Source organism: Notolabrus celidotus, chromosome 24 (assembly GCF_009762535.1).
Source record: "Notolabrus celidotus isolate fNotCel1 chromosome 24, fNotCel1.pri, whole genome shotgun sequence".
NCBI classification, from domain to species: domain Eukaryota; kingdom Metazoa; phylum Chordata; class Actinopteri; order Labriformes; family Labridae; genus Notolabrus; species Notolabrus celidotus.
The window spans coordinates 7320356-7336621 of NC_048295.1; the positions used below are offsets into that span (position 1 = coordinate 7320356).

Genomic DNA, 16266 nt, shown 5'->3' on the forward strand with positions numbered 1-16266 from the left:
GTAAGTAAATAGAGAAGAGATAAGATAAGAGATAAGAGATTCCTTTACTCGTCCCACAACTGGGGAATTCAAGTGTTACAGTAACAGAGTAGACAAAGTGCAAAATAAATATATAAAGCAAACAAGAGCCTATAAATTAACAATTATTAAAAAGTTATTAGCAATTAATATTTAAATCAGAGGTAAAAGATAAGCATATCTTAAAATCACACACACACACACACACACATATATATGTATATGTATGTATGTATATATATATATATATATATATATATATATATATATATATATATATATATATATATATATATATATACATATATATATATATATATACATATATACATATATATATATATATATACATATATACATATATATATATATATATATATATATATATATATATATATATATATATATATATATAATTAGTTATAGAGTCTGACCACTGCAGGAAGAAAAGACCTGCGATATCTGTCCATGAGACACCGCTGGTGAAGAAGTGTCACTAAACAAGCTACTTAGTGTTGTTATGGTCTCCTGGAGGGGGTGTGACGTGTTGTCCATCAGAGAAGATGGAGTTGGCCTTCTTCACCAGTCTGCTCAGCTTCTTCCTGTTAGCAGCAGAGATGCTACTTCCCCAGCAGACCACTCCAAAGAAGATGGCTGATGCCACCATAGAGTCAAAGAAGGTCTTCAGAAGAGCCCCCTCCACACCGAAAGACCTGAGTCTCCTGAGCAGAAAGAGTCTGCTTTGTCCCTTCTTGTACAGCGCATTTGAGTTGTCTGACCAGTCCAGTTTATTGTTCAGGTGAACACCCAGGTACTAAAAGCTGCTTTAATTGTTAAAAAGTCATGTACGTGTGCATAATGACCCTGGAGAGGTGCACCAACTGAGCCATGTTTAATAATTTAATGTCCCCATGCATAAATCATATAGAAAATACTGTACAGCAATGACAAGAGTATTAAAAACTGACATTTCATGATGCAAAAAAAAAAGCAAGTGTCACAGATCACTGAAGGCTCAAAGGTTTTCACCAAGTTAGTCTCATTGGAGTTAGTACGTTAGATCAACAGGGAGGAATAAACGACTTCATGTCAACATAAAAAAAGGCAAAATAAGAACACATGTAAAGTAGAAACATGATAAAACGTTAGAAAAAGCTGATGTTACTTTTATGGTACATCCATTTAGATTTTTACAACCCTATGACTCTTCTTTAGCTACGTAAAACACGTCAAATAATCACCCCCCCGACAGAAATGGGGGTTTAAAGATGAAGAGGGGGATGATGGTGTGTTAGCGGAGGTGGTGTGTGTACATGCAGAAGGCATTAACTCGACACCTCCACCCTTTTTAAATGGCACTAGTTAAAAAAAGACAAATCCTGGTTAACACACTCCTTCATATTTCTCATGATTGGCAACATTGCAAGATTAATACTGCTTTCATAGCATCAGATAGTGGCTGAAACTTCTCAATGTGACGTTCAGCCAGAGTGTGATGCTCACATATCTGCAAGAAGCACACTGTATCACTTCTGTTAAGACAAAGTCTGAGGAAGTTAAACAAAAAGTAGAAAAACATAACTCAAACTGGCCTTCTTTGTTAGTATGTAAGCATTATTATTACTCAGATTTTCACAGTTAGATGAAATGGCTGGAGATGGATATGTTAAGGTGAACAGTGACAGCAAAGTGTAAGAAAACAAAATGTACAAAGAGGTTTAGAGAGAAGCACTGATGTTACTTATACATGATTTTGTTTTACTTTTTAGGGAGAATTCACATTCAATCCTAATTAATATTAATAATAGTGTTTGACAGGCAGTGAAGTTATCACTGAGTAGCATCAAGACAAGCCATTAAACTCAATTAGTGTTACTTTTTAGCACAAAATCCGCCTGTTAACATTGCTGTGAAGAAATACAAAAATATATAGAAAAGCAAAATACAAGCACCATTTCACATATTCATGTTCAAGTCACTTATGAAGACGTGTTTCTCATTTCTCTACCTGCCATTGTGTTTCTTATTCAATCCAAGTGTTAAATATTAAAGCCCTGTGGACAAAAGTTAAATCTCTTATCCTCAAATCTATGCTGATTTTGCTCCTGTACACAGAAAGTTGTGTTTCCTTTTACTGGTCTGTCAAAGTTCCAAAACCAGTTCCAAAGACCTTGCAGGAGCTTTAAATATTTAAGCTGTAGATGTTCTTTAAATAAAGGAGCAAAGCAAAGACAATGGTTCAATTTTACAGCAGAAATTTTGTCAAACTTTCCCTTTGAATTGATATTTTTCCAAAGCAGGCAGGCAGAGAAAGGAGAGGACACTGTAGGAGAAAAAAAACATGTTAAACCGTTTAATTCACAGCTCCTTCAGTTCCATTATTGGATGTTATTTTAAAGATGTAATTATTTGATGTTACAAAATGTAAGAGGTTATGTTTACAATTAAGCAATTAAAAAATGAGGGAGCTGTGACGTAAAGAGTTCTTCAAAGAGGAATGATAACACAATAGGTCCAAGTCACTTAAGTTCCATTCAGAGGAATGAGTGATTCACTGTTTCCATTCATTCATTCATCCAGCTGTCTACTGCTGCTGTGGAAGTCAGTGCTTCTTCTTCTTCTTCTTCTTTTGAGGAGGAGTCAAAGGATACCTTGATGCTACAGAACAAAAAGTCAAAGAAAAATAATCTCTTAAACATAAAAACTTGAGGAAAACGTTGATCAGAAAGCAGCACTTTTCACTGAAACCGTTGACACTTGCTGTAAGCTAGCAGAGTGAAATGGTAACCCTAGATACTTTGAAGGTAGCTGAGCAGAAAACAAGGTTAAATTGTCAAGGCATCCTTTTTAAGAAAGAGACAACAAATGGATGGATAATGCAGTGTTTCCAAATCAAGAAAGATGTTCCAAATCTGAGAACAAAGACGAGAGAAGACGCTTTGTTCGTTTAACTGAGTGTTTAGCTAAAGTTTGATGAAAGCTTTGCAAACCTTTAACATGTAAAAGTATGGAAACACTGCATTATTCCTCTTTGTCTCTATGTAAGTAGTCGTTTTCTTCAATATCATTCCATCCGCTCCTCACAAAACCACGTCATGTAAAGTTCCCGGGTCGTTTCTTCTTCATTTTCCAGTAAAAGTCACTTCTTCTTCTTCAGTTTGTTTTTTTCTCAGGAGGTCAGAGTAATAAATCTCTCAGAACAACACGTCCTCGTTGGTGATGAGCGTTTCCACCACTACTCTCTGGTAGCGGATGTCATTGAGTGCCGTCATGGCGTCCAGCTCAGGGGCCCTCATCAGCGTCGGGCCGAAGACGATGCCCAGGTTCTCGCTGGTCATGAGGTTCTCCTTCTCACACTGGGTCACTCTGAATGAGGAGAAGAAGGGGAATAAAAGCTCGTTAGCATCAGACTAAAGAACTCAATCTAGATTAAGGTAACACAGGGAGAGCTACGAGAGTCAGACCTCTTCAGGTGAGCCATGAGGTATCGCAGAGTCTCTAAGTGAGCAGGCGGCAGCAGCTTCAGAGCTTCATGTAGAGCCTCAAGCCGCTTCTCTGGGTCTGATATCTCTGAAAACACAAACACAAACACACAGATTAGAGTTTACAGAAGTACCACCAAACTCCTCTCTGATTCATCCCAGTGTCTTATGTAACACGCCGCAGAGAGTGTGAGGACGTACTTGCTGTCTCTATGAAGCGTGGGTGTGCGTCGTATGTGATGAGAGGGATAGGCAGCTCTCTGAAGTAGAGCTTGAGGGCTCCGGTGATGATGTTGAGGTCCTCGTACGCATTTGAGGAGATATCCGCCTTTTCGCCATCTATGGAGGGAAATCAGACGAAACGTGGACAAGACAAAAGAATCAGTTTGATGTAGATTGAAGAAGAAACCCAAAGAGTGTGGTGTTCAGGTGACTTCTCTCACCTCTGTCGAATGCCAGCTTGACGTCTTCAATCAGCTCACTGAAGCCTGATATTCTGTACAAACCCTCAGACTGAAGACCTGAATGAGACAAGGACAGGACACATGTTAGGTGTTCAATATATCAGAATATTGAGACAACAATCTGCAGAAAACATGTTATTCGCCCCAATACATCTGACTATTGACAGCTCAAATGGGGTTGTTATCGTGTATATGAACGTGATCTACAATAATGAGTGTGTTGAAATGGTTTCTCAGCTGTAGTGCTAATAAATTAAACCAAAGTAGCCACACAAATAGGAGTTAAAGACGGAGGAGAGGAGAGGGGGAGGATGCAATAAAGATTGATTAGAAGAAAAAAAGAGAACAGCAGGGAGGGTGAGGGTGAGAGGGAGTGGGGGAGGATTGTTCTCCTGTTTCTGTCAAGTCCAATCGCTTCAAGTCAAGAGTTTTATTGATCCGCCGTATTTTCACTCAGCTCTTGGATCGTAGTCCATAAAACTCCGTCTGCAGCCTCTCCCCTGAGACGCCTCGCCTCCCGGAGGAGAGGAGTTGTAGCTCCGTCCACACTTTCATTCTGCTCGTGTTCAGCCCTCACACATATCCTGCTTCGTGAGTGCAGACATTATCTAACCAGTGACTCATAAAAACACTCATACCTACGCCGACTCTCGCTTTCTCTCACCTCGAGCCTCGATTTCCTGGATGCACATGTCGACCACCATGGGCCTCTTGGTGTTGTGGGCTTTGACCAGCGTGGTCAGGTCGCAGCTGTACACCTTCTTGACGTGCCGTAAGTCCGGCTGGCAGTCGTTGGGCACCACTTTGGAGCACTGCTTGTGGACGTTCAACCCGCAATCTGAAAGTAGAAAAAAGACAGATTAAGATACACTCTGAGGGCAAAAATTTGCTCCCACTCTGAGGCTGAAACAGGCTCCTGTGTGCATGCAGACAGGAAAGTATCAACATAACAATGTAGTCCTGAAGATGAAAGACTTGAAGCTAAATAACACAGTCGGTCGGTGAAAGAAGGATGAAAACGTAGGTGTTACAGAGGCTTAGTTCATCCTGTACAAACACAGTGGTCCTCACACAGACAGCCTGTTCTTTGGCACCACATTGAGTCTCTTAACATTTAAAATCCATGATACAACAAAGATGAGTCAACAGCTGAAGTGACTAACTTTAAGCCTGCTGTGATGAGTCACATACTGAAAAAGAGGAGGCGAAACACGATGGGCACGACGAGAGGAGGACGAATGGAGCATCTTTTAGGTGCATTTGTACTTTTGAAGAAGTAAAGATTGCAAAAGTGAGTCAGTGTTCCCCACACATGCAGGACGACATGAAGTCTCTGTGTTCTTCTTACCTGCACACTTGACTCCCTGAGCAATGAGGCCCCACATAAAGTTGGCGCAGTACTCACACCAGTGAGGGCCCCTGAATGTGTGCACCTGGTTCGAGAGAGAGAGAGAAGAAGAGGAGACATTTACATTCAAACTGTGCTTTAATTCAAATCCATCACAGACTTAACCGCTCATGTAACAGCTCAGAATATGCATATAATAGATGTGTAAAATGTGTAGAATAAGGTGAGAAAAAGACAGACTGGCACTAATCTGTATTATACAATAACAGGCACTGGCAGAAGCACAATGAAGACACAATAGCGGAGCTGAAAAGACGTTTATTGAGTTTTTATCTGCTCATTTATTTCATAAATTGGCTCCTGAGTACATAATGAAATTCTAATAACCTCCATCTCACTGAGGAGCTCTCTTTGTGTGTGTGTGTGTGTGTGTGTGTGTGTGTGTGTGTGTGTATGTGTATGTGTGTGGGTGTGGGTGTGGGTGTGTGGGCATGTGTGTGTGCTCGTCCAGATTTCCCATAAGCTCTGTGCACTGTGGGTCTGACCTCTGTGCTCCTCACTAATGGCTACTTGTAAAATGGAAATCTGTGAATGTGAGGCTCTAAATAGAAGCTGTAAGTGTGGAATTTAAAAGCAGAAATCTGCCTTCACCTTCTGTGTGTGTGTGTGTGTGTGTGTGTGTGTGTGTGTGTGTGTGTGTGTGTATATTTGTGTGTGTGTGTGTGTGTGTGTGTGTGTGTGCGTGTGTTCTCTGCTCTCTGAGGTGAATTTGAATAAGACCCTGTGAGCTGAATCAGCATTTCCCAGCATCACTGAACACACACACATAAACAGAAGAAGAAGAAGCGAGAGAGAGAGAGCAGCTCACCTTGAAGTTGTGGACCTTCTCGTACTTGGGCGCTAAGTCGCTCTCCCTCAGGGTGGCCCGCCGCACCAGGGATGTGAGCTGCGAAAGGGCAAAAGATCTGATTGGTTGCCAGAAGGTGGAAGCAGGGGAGCTGGGTTTGGGGGGGGCATGCGCCCTTGCCGGATCGGGGTTGCTGCCGGAGACCGGGAGGGAGGGGATGGAACCGGCGCTGACATTCAAACCGAGAGCTGCGGTGAACAAAGAGCCCTTCTGACCTGCATCCTTCTGGGCTTTCCTGCGAGGCTTCTTCTTACCTTTCTTTACTGCGTAAGATTCTCTGCTCGGCATTGTGGGAGCTGTAGTTTTAACTCACACTGATTTTAAAAATAAAGCCTCACTAGAGACTTAAATCCCAGTCATAAAACTGTAAACAAACCGGGCTTCCAGCAAAAACGAAGCAAGAAAAAAAGAGAAATCTGTGAAAAAATGTTTAAAAAAGCAAAAAGGAATAAAAACAGTCGCCTCAGATAAATTCAAGCTCCATCCAACAACAACATCCCAAATAAAGGGGCAACCACACGACCAATCCAGCTGTCTTAGCACCACAAAAACCAGCCAATCAGATTAGCTCTGCATACTGATGCTGCAATCCCAGATCATAACAAAAAAGAAAAACAAAACACCTGCCAGCCAATAAAAACCTGCCTCAGGAAACGAAAACACTAAATAAATCAGTGAAGTTCACTTGTACGTTTCTAAAAATCTCCAGAAGTGAGCCCAAAATCCTCCCAACCCGACTGATGCGGCGGAATGTGCATCCTCGTCTCCCAGACTCGTGTAGGTGAGCGCTTCAACCCACATGGCTCAGCGTGTGTGTGTGTGCGTGTATGAGAGTGTGTTAATCTGCTTTGCCTCCACTCACTCGGCAGCAGCAGCAGCGGAGGAGGAGGGAGGTGACGGAGGCGGAGAGAGAGAGAGAGAGAGAAAGAAGGAGGAGGACGGGTAATGGATGAATTTAACAGGTCACACCGAGAGGAGAGGGAGCCAATCAGAAGCTGCGGCTCTTGTTGTTTCGACAACAATTCTGCCACCTCGATTGTCCCAGGAGAGAAAAGGAGGAAGGAGGGAGGGAAAGAATGAAGTGCAAAAAATACTGTTTTTTCACTCATTCGTTCACACATCTCCCTCTCTTTGTTTCTCTCCATTCTTTTGCTCATTTTTAAACAAACATCAGTTTCTTTATTCCAAATATTCACCAATTTCTTTCATTATTCAAACTGTAAACAAAAGCTGTTTCTGTGTTTGTTTTTTTGTTTATCCCTACATGGCCCTTCAAAATAAAAGCCCAAACCTACCTTTATTCTTCCTCATACATGCAGTGTTTTATATTACATTTACATTAAGAGGAGCCTTTGAAGTGTAGGCTCTGGTGGGAGTATGTTTGGACTTTTTTTGGCAAACTACTCTGTAAACAAACATGTGATGGGAGCCAGTTAATCCTGTTTCTCTCTGGAATGCTTCATGAGCTTTAATGTGCGACTTCTTTGGGATATTTTTTAGTAAACATGCTTGAAAAAATATTTATTTTATGCAAAGACGGAACAGAGATTTCTTGTTTTGATAAATTGGATTTGGTTGGCATGTTTTCTTACAAGTTAGTGCATATTTCTCTCAAATTAAAGGTCTAAATCTGAGTTCTGTCACCGCCCAGTGAACCTCTTCTCCAACAAAAGGCCTTAAAAATTAAAATTTAAAAACTCATCACCTGAGCCGAGTCTGTAAGACCCCCGCGGGAGCCATTAAACCGCCTTTAACCCCCGCTAAACACTACAAAGCTGAATGAAGGTATGAAATATGCATTCCTCGTCTGTGGGCGTTCGTCTCCTCTACAAGAAAAGCCACCTCCGGTCTCAATGTCACCGCGAGCCGTACTGCTTTGTCTGCAAATCCAGCCAATTATGAAAGCACACACGTACCCAGGGCCACCCCCCATTTCACACACTCACACACATGCATGCAGGGTAGACAGTGATGTATGAGGGTGTAGCACAGGCGGTCATGCACTGCGGGTCATACGAGGCCTCAGGAGGTTCAGTAGTGGTGCACATAAGCGCACTGCACATTGTTTTGAGCCTGTCGGTGTGTGTTTAAAGTGCTAACTGTCTGTTTAACTGGATTTAATGACAGATGAATGTGTGTGTTTGTATCTGCATGTCAGTCTGAGGGTTTAACTGCAGCTGCATGGTTAGATCTGCAGCTCCTGCCTCGATTTCACGCACCCACCTGCACACACGCACAACTGCAGAACTCAGATTCACATTTCATGTTGCCCAGTGATTACATCTAAGATCGCCCCTGCTTTATAAAGGAACCTCACATCTGCAAATCTGCATCTCCTCCACCAGCAGAGAAGAACGATCTAAGAGAGAAATGTCACACACAGCACAAACTCATCATCTCAAAGATGCAAACTAATGAGGAGGCAACAAACTCGACTCCTGCATACCAAGAAGACAGCGATTGGAGATAGAAGGTTTCCGCAGGCAAGCTGCTGTTATGTAATTTTACTGCAGAGCCCTTGGCTGGAGGCCATCTCTCCTCTGCATCCATCCTCCTCCTCCTCCTTCTCCTCTTTCTTTCCTTTAACCAGCTCTCATCCATCCATCCTAGCACAGTGCATACAGTAACTTTCTTCACCTTTAGCCTTAATTCACCTCTCTGCAGGGTTCACCCAAACACTCACACTTTTATATCATACACGTTAGTCAATGTTTAAAGATTGTGACTACATTCTGGTCAAGAGATCAAATCTGCTTTGTTTTGCACACTGTCCTAAGTTTAAATCCTCAAACATTCTGGATTAACTCCTCTCCTGAACTGAAACAGGTCTTCATAACACTGTGGACTTCTGATGAGATACCAGCCAATTTACTCACAACAAAATATGCAGAGCAGTTTTTAAACAGCCACCCAGAGAAACGTGCTAAATGCTTCGATTTGTCTTCTAATTGTTTAATTTCAGAGCTTCTTTCAGCCGGGTTCCCTCAGGGGGAAATCTGTTGGACTGCAGCCGATACTCTGTGCCAACACTCCTCTGTATTCAAAACAGCTCCCGAAAGATACCTGAGCCTTGCCAAAAACATATGTTGACTGCAAGGTGATTTTTGGCCTGGAATCTCTCTCAAAGATCGATATCTTTTATTAGAAATGTGTCTGATGACTTTAGTGGTTGTGTTCCTCACCCTCTCCTCAGAGTTCTGGTCATCTTTGGCCAGAGCAGGTCCATCCGGAGCCTCGGGGCTCAACGGCAGGTGCTTCTTCAGAGTGGGCTCCTGGTTCAGGGTGGTGTAGCCCACGTGTTCATAGATCGGGTTTATGGTCATCTTTGCTATGTACTCCGCCGCCTGACAGAAAATAAAGATAGTGTGAGTTCATTTGAAGTCATAGTGTGAGTTAGAAGGATAGTAGTCCACAGGTGGACACACACACACACCTTTGTCTCAATGTAGAGTGTGATGAGGCCGTCTGTGACCAGGTCGTGGATGGACTCGAACCTCTTCTCTCCCACAAAATGTTTCCCGTCATGGTAAAGACGGAAGTTTTTTGTCTGGTTCCCGAACCTTGAAGGAAGGAGAAGAAGAAGATTTTACTTTGGCAGAAAGACTGTGACTGTGACATACATTAACAAGCATCTTGGATGTGTGTTGAAATACTGCAAAAGAAGAAACAACAACTTCTTATTTTTCCTCTTCACGCCTCCACTGAAAATTAAACAGTCCCAAATTCTGAGAGAGGGAGCTTTGATGGACCCACTCTAAACTGGGCCATCATCACGTTATCAGCTCCTCAGTGGGTCACAATGAAACCATGAGATAAAGCGTCAGAGTTAGATCATTAACCCAAAATCCAACCTTTTCTTTCTCTGCAGACCCAAAGCGGCATCAGTGGTTTATGAGGGGGTATTTATGGAAGGTAATTATAATAACCGCAGGGATTGGGACAGAGGAGAGTGTGCAGGTGGAAGAGTGACGTGGCTATGAATAGAGCACGCTGACCCAAAACCAAATTCAAATCATGCCATGCGCCCATTTCAAAGTGTGGCACCTACTCTGAGGAAGTGTAAAACTCAGGTCTGACATGCATTGAAGCAAACAAGGTGGGTGGGACTTAAGATAAAACAGACTAATTAAGGCGAGCAGGCTCTGCAGAAGACGGCATGCAGGGCCATGTGAGGTCAGAGATGATCGCTCCTAAGCGGCTTAAAGCCCGACTTCCGCCTTTAAACCCTCACACCTGACTGCACCTGGGGGTCTGGGCGCACATTAACGGAGGAGCTTAGCGCTCACACGGCTTCTCTTTTTTCTTGCCTTGTCACACAAAAGCGTGCCGGAGAAGAGAGAGGTTAGGGAGGTGAGACGATTACAAAGTGTCAGGGGATTCACAGGAAGCGATCTCGTGTGGCTTAAGATCTGCAGAAGATATAAGCCTGCAGTGTTTTATTGATCAGTTATTATGGACCAAGAATTATAAGACCTTGTATTTCCCTAGATTTTGGTTTAGCAGTGGAAGTTAATGGTCAAATGAAACATTGGGATCCCTGCTCCAGGGCTTAACTTTGCAAGTAAGCATTAACTGCACAGAAATAAACAAACCTTAGTGCCAGTGTGTACGTGCCCGGCTGTCTCTGGCTCTCCCTGATGAGGTAGCTGCCTTCAGCCTGACTCAGCAACTGGTCGGCCTCTTCTCTGGAGATCATGCCGTGAAACCTGAACGTAAAAGGGAGAAACATGTAATTAAAACAGCTTCTACAACCCAAAGAAAACAACATTTTTTTTCTTCCCTGACTTTCATTTACAAGGTTAAAGCTCCTGTGGGGAGATCATGGTTTATGCTACTGTCGCTTCTGAATAACTAAGAAATACTTAATCCAGTGAGCAATGCTTTTCTCCCCAGCTTTTTCAAGGAGTAGAGAACCAGTTACAAACTCCCTCCAGGAGCTTTAATGCTCCTTTAAAGTCTTAAAAACCTCCCCCTACAAATCAGGTTTTGTGTGCAGGAAACCCCGACTTAAATGAAATCATTCTAACAGCTGAGCTGTGAGATATATGGAGCTGAATTAAGGTGATGTGCCCTACATAAATCACCAAAAAACACAAGTCCTACTTACTCTCTTCCATAGTATTTAGGTCGATTGTTCACCTGCAGGGAGAAGAACATGATTCAGTCTGTGAAACAGGATCAACTCAAATAGGGCAGAAGAATGACACAGGTTCACACTCACAGAATGGAGTTTGAATATGTAATCCTATGTAAGTGCGTATATTTTCACACAATGTGGCCTGTTTCTGAGACTTGAAACTGGGTATGTGTGTGTGTGCGCTCTAGTTGGTGTGTGTGTGCAGGGAATATTGCTTGAGTCAGATAAAAAAGCAGAACGTTCTGTTGTTCTCAACAAAACTGCTGTGGAGTCAATAAATCAACCGGGACCCGGCAAACCACGCTGCATATTAAACTGGGCGCTGTGTGCGAGAGCTTGTGACCGACACAGGAGGAGAGAACAGTGAGGAATGTTTAGACACCAGTGTGGTGAATACAGAGAACAAGGAGGACTACCTTTTACAGAGATAAATACATATCGTGAACTTCTAGAGGAAGACATATTCAAGCAGAGCAATAAGTTTGTCTGTTGGCTCTTTCTTGATATCAGCCATGCATGTGTACCTCTGGACACCTACCAGAACTGCTCTGGGGTCTGTATGTATTCATGCAAGGCACAGACAGACAGACTAAAACCCATAACTAATGCTCCAAACATCCTTGACTTCACACAGCAGAGCGTTGAGCCGAGAGGGAGATAAGCTGTGTGGAGGAGGACATCGACTCTTGTGCATGTACGGTGTATTTTGAATGACATGATGAAACAAGAAGGTACAGAGTGAAACGTCTACACACCACACACATGCAACACTAAGGGGGCAAAGACACCGCCTGTTAGACGTACAGGACTTGAACATGATGAGGAGTGTAAATAATACTCTAACCTTAGGGTCTTCTGCTCATTTTGGTCATAAATTAAAAAGTACCCGCCGTAGATGAGTGTTTATTGGTGCATCATTAAATTACATATGTCTCAACTCCCAGCAGACAACATGGAGATGGGTGAAGGGGGTAGTGGACTACATCTGTCTACCCGTCTGCTGGTCTTAACCGGGTCAGCAGCACCCACTACCTGACCAGGCTGAGGCACGAGAGCCAGCAGCTGCTCATTTAGCATCACACACACACACACACTCATACGTCCAACAAGCTGTCAGAGGGCTGCAGACACCAAATCTCTGATCTGTAATCCCCACTGGATTTCCCCAAACCTTTCAGACCCCCCTTGTTCACACATCTGGTGGCTGCGCCCCCTGGGGGCAGAGGTGCTGGTGCATGGCATTCAGTGGACATCAGCAACTTATTGCAACACCTGGATGCCTTCAGGGAAAAAAATCTGCTACTTATGCATCAACAGCAGACTTTAAATGATTTTTTTAGATGCATAGAATGTCAGAATGTCACCAAATGCTGCACTGATCTTGACACAAATGTCCCCAACTTGAAGCAACCTCTCATTTAAGCACAGGATGTGTTATTTTGCATTATTCCTACTCCCTTCTTTCTGAAGTATGTATAACAGAGAGTGATTAGGCCTTCAAAATAAAAGCCCCAAACAGTCCTGTACAATGATTTCTTTTCTTCACTGATATAAGTGATTATTGTCCCAACATGATGCAGTGTTCCAACATTTTTAGATCGCCTTAACAGATGTTTTCCCTGAAGAGATGGAACAGTGAACAAAAGCAAAAACAATCAGGCACCTGCGACGAGCTAAGTCAGCAAATGCAGTCTCCAAGGAGAAGAAAACACACACACACACACACCCACACACACACACACACACGCACACACACACACCAGCACGCGTATACAAACACTCTAAACACACTGAGATGTTTAGCTTCCTCAAGGCTTTCTCCATGCCATGTTTGATTTAATTGGCAGTGTGAACATATTTACCTCCTGGAAGCTATAATGTGTGATGTTCAGGAATTTAAAAGATGTGTAATTGGATTTCAAACTACCCACTGATCTCCTCTTCTGTCCTCATACATCAGCTGTGACAGGCAATACAAACATCTGTCTGTGTTTATCTCACCTCACAAGTGCAGGTGAGTCTGCGGGGATGTGGCGCCTCCTGCTGGAGCTGGTACACTGTGGTTGATTACACACAGAAAATCAAAATATATCACAATAGAAGATGAGTTCTATTAATATCCAAATGAAGTTAAACTTTCAGAAAGAATTCAGATGTGTGTGAAATTCTTACAGTAAGATTTCCACACTGGTGGTCGGTATTCATCATGATCTGAAGAGAGAAAGAGAGAGAAATAATGTGATTTGTTTAGCTATGTCGCCCTCAAGTGGACAAAACATGATCTGTTTTCCATGTTTCAATTTAACCATAAAGATGAGGATTCTATCTTCTTCTTTCTTATTTTAAATCAGCAAAACAGGGTATCTATTTGTGAATGCTGATTTAATTAATGTAAAGCTGATGCTGGATGATGGCACAGATTTGAAGCAATCCCATTATTTTAAGGGCTAACAACTGAGACTGCTGAAGGGAAATGTGCAGTTTTTCTGGAGCTGTTGTCGTATAAAATGCTTATTCATATTTTAATGGCATAAAAGCAGCTTTCATTTATTGTAACTTTATTTTCTTGTATTTTTACGCACTAATCTCAGGCTTTGAGATTGATAGATGATGAGTTTATCCACAACAAAAACCTCACTTAGTATAAATTCATGGATAAATCTACTTTCTGAAGCATAAAAACCTGTGAAAGATTCATTAATATCACTTTGCAGAAATGCAGTTTCATGCAAACGAGCTCTCACGGCGATGTTTTATCTTTCCAACACTAAGACACGAGCTCGACTTGTCACAGCCCTCAGGCCTGCACGTCTTAAATGAATTGTAGATGTTATCAGCCTAATGGGAGTGTTTCCTTGTAGCAGACAATAAACAACACCGCTATGAATATTAGAGTAAGGATCCATTAGAGAATAATTAACAGCCCCAGGCACAGTTATGGAGTTTGGCTGAACTCTGCTGTGAAATATTTGAATGTTCACATTTTGTGCTGTATGCATTTATTCGACTTAAAGCTTCTTGTAAAAATGAGTGCAAAAAAGTTTCTCTCCTTGACATGAGTGAATCATAGGCTGCGTGTGTGTGCAATTACAACACAGATGTTTGCATCAAAATGGCAAAAGTAAACCAGGAATCAGCTGAAGAATTCATCTTTTCCCTAGAACCATCCTGCTCCTCTTAAAAATAAGCACTAATGTGATGATGGAAATTCGTATGCACCCGACTTGTAAATTCAGGCATATGCCGTCTACCATCTTCTCTGCATGAGTAAAACTAACAGCCTGTTTCCTGTCTCGCTGCACACTGTGTTCACTCCTCAAGCCTTATCTCCTCAACACTTGTCGTCCCGGTATCCTGTCTTCAAAATAACTCCAGATCCTCCCCTGGGGGCGAGTGTCTCACCCTTTTTTCTCAAGGCAACGCTGCATAACAAATAAACGCTCGCTAAAGAAAGTAGACATAACATATTCACTGCTGACTTACTAACAGTGTGTGTGGACTGAATCAAAATATAGAGTTCTTCCTGAAACAGGGCGATCATAACAGTCTCAAGAACTGCTTAACCCTTACATTTGAAGGGAGGAGTTCTGCATATGATTGTTTCTTATCTCTTTTTAAATAGCCATTATTGGTCGACAGCATCAAACCGGTTATGCTGCTGCAGTGCTGATACAAGTAGTGACATCATTAACCTAAATATGCAACTTAATGCTGCATGCAAAATGTCAAAAACAACTTACAGAACACATAATACAAGTGTAATTAAGGAATTGATTGATTATAATGCTGAATGACCTCATTCAGAGTTTGTAATAGTTTATTCTATGTAGTTAATTATTGATATTACATATTTATAGCATGATTACATGGATTGAGTGCAAAAAAAAACTTGATCTGCATAGTATTTGTATTAATTTGTGAATGAAATGTATAAAGCATACAGTACATTAGGTGATAGGTAGTACAACATTGTAATAATTAACTATTTAAGTGTTTTTAAGTGAAGAACATACAGTTTTGCTTTGATTAAATGCCTAAAGTATCTAGTAACATGACATTATTTTAACAAAATGCATGTAAATAAACAACATATAGTGACAATATGTTGCAATTATGTTGCAAAGAAAGCAAAACACACATAAAAAGGGAACAAAGGCTAGTATCTGAGGCGTGATGCAGCTTACCAAAGACATTTAAGGCCATCTTGATTCTCTGATATGATGAAGATGAACAATTAACAAGCAGATCCAGATATCCTGATAAAAGCGGACCAGCTTAGTTTAAATCCTGGAGAGAAAACAGACAGAATAGATTAAAATGAGAGTATTTGGTGTGGTATATCCTCCCTGGAAGCAGAAAAAGACAGCAGAGTAACAGAAACAATAAATGATGAGGCTCAATTATAAGGGAGCTAACGTTAGCGGGTTGGGTCAGCGTTACTTTACTTAGAGGGCGGATAAAACAGAGCTAATGAATGTTTAATATATTAAAATAATAAGAAAACACAAGCTCTGAGATAATAACTTAATAATAAACACAACTTGTGTTATAAATGTGTAATAAAACAGAGGTTTCTCCATGTAACGGTTAGCTGGTAATACTCACATTCACATCCATTCTACTTTGTGGCCGCCATCTTGCTGCGTCACGTGATCAGTCTCGCCCTCTCTCTGGGGTAACTATGGTAACGGACCCTGCTGCTGCTGCTACAGCTAGGTCAGAAACGATGTCCCTCCTGATTTTAAAGTTGCTTTTTGATAAAATGTTATCAAGAATAGGTTGTTTAACATTGTCTGCTAGCTTTTGGAACTCATTTCATTATAAGTTAGAGGTCAAAAGAGAGAGCTTGTAGTCGCTGCTAACTGAACTGGTTGAACTTAATTAAGCCAACTAACCATTTCACACACCTG

At 41.7% G+C, this 16266-nt stretch overlaps 2 protein-coding genes across 5 annotated transcripts in view; one reads left to right on the forward strand and one right to left on the reverse strand.

Annotated features, from left to right (window-relative positions):
* Nucleotides 1-895: 895 nt before the first annotated feature.
* On the reverse strand, nucleotides 896-16233 carry LOC117808014 (N-chimaerin). Its single transcript, XM_034677420.1, has 15 exons — nucleotides 15962-16233; nucleotides 15541-15643; nucleotides 13529-13567; nucleotides 13358-13413; nucleotides 11327-11358; nucleotides 10812-10925; nucleotides 9653-9779; nucleotides 9402-9563; nucleotides 6181-6258; nucleotides 5313-5397; nucleotides 4629-4802; nucleotides 3944-4021; nucleotides 3702-3839; nucleotides 3483-3588; nucleotides 896-3384 (listed from the first exon to the last, which is right to left on the reverse strand). Exons 2-15 carry the CDS (start codon nucleotides 15557-15559, stop codon nucleotides 3213-3215), a joined length of 1380 nt encoding a protein of 459 aa, XP_034533311.1. The 5' UTR covers nucleotides 15560-15643; nucleotides 15962-16233; the 3' UTR covers nucleotides 896-3212.
* LOC117808013 (FERM, ARHGEF and pleckstrin domain-containing protein 1-like) overlaps nucleotides 16024-16266 on the forward strand; it is a 44985-nt gene continuing 44742 nt past the window's right edge. For all 4 annotated transcript variants that reach the window (XM_034677416.1, XM_034677419.1, XM_034677417.1 and 1 more), the window contains exon 1: nucleotides 16024-16072. The gene's annotated coding sequence lies outside the window, so the exon portion shown is untranslated. The remainder of the gene's footprint in view (nucleotides 16073-16266) is intronic.

Bases quoted from the DNA above. Each gene is read 5' to 3' on its own strand.
- LOC117808014 (XM_034677420.1), bottom strand. The intron at 6,259-9,401 runs GTGAGGAACACA...GCCCTTTCGCAG, and splicing joins ACCAGAACTCTGAGGAGAGG to CTCACATCCCTGGTGCGGCG. The intron at 3,589-3,701 runs GTACGTCCTCAC...TTGTGTTTTCAG, and splicing joins ACGCTTCATAGAGACAGCAA to AGATATCAGACCCAGAGAAG.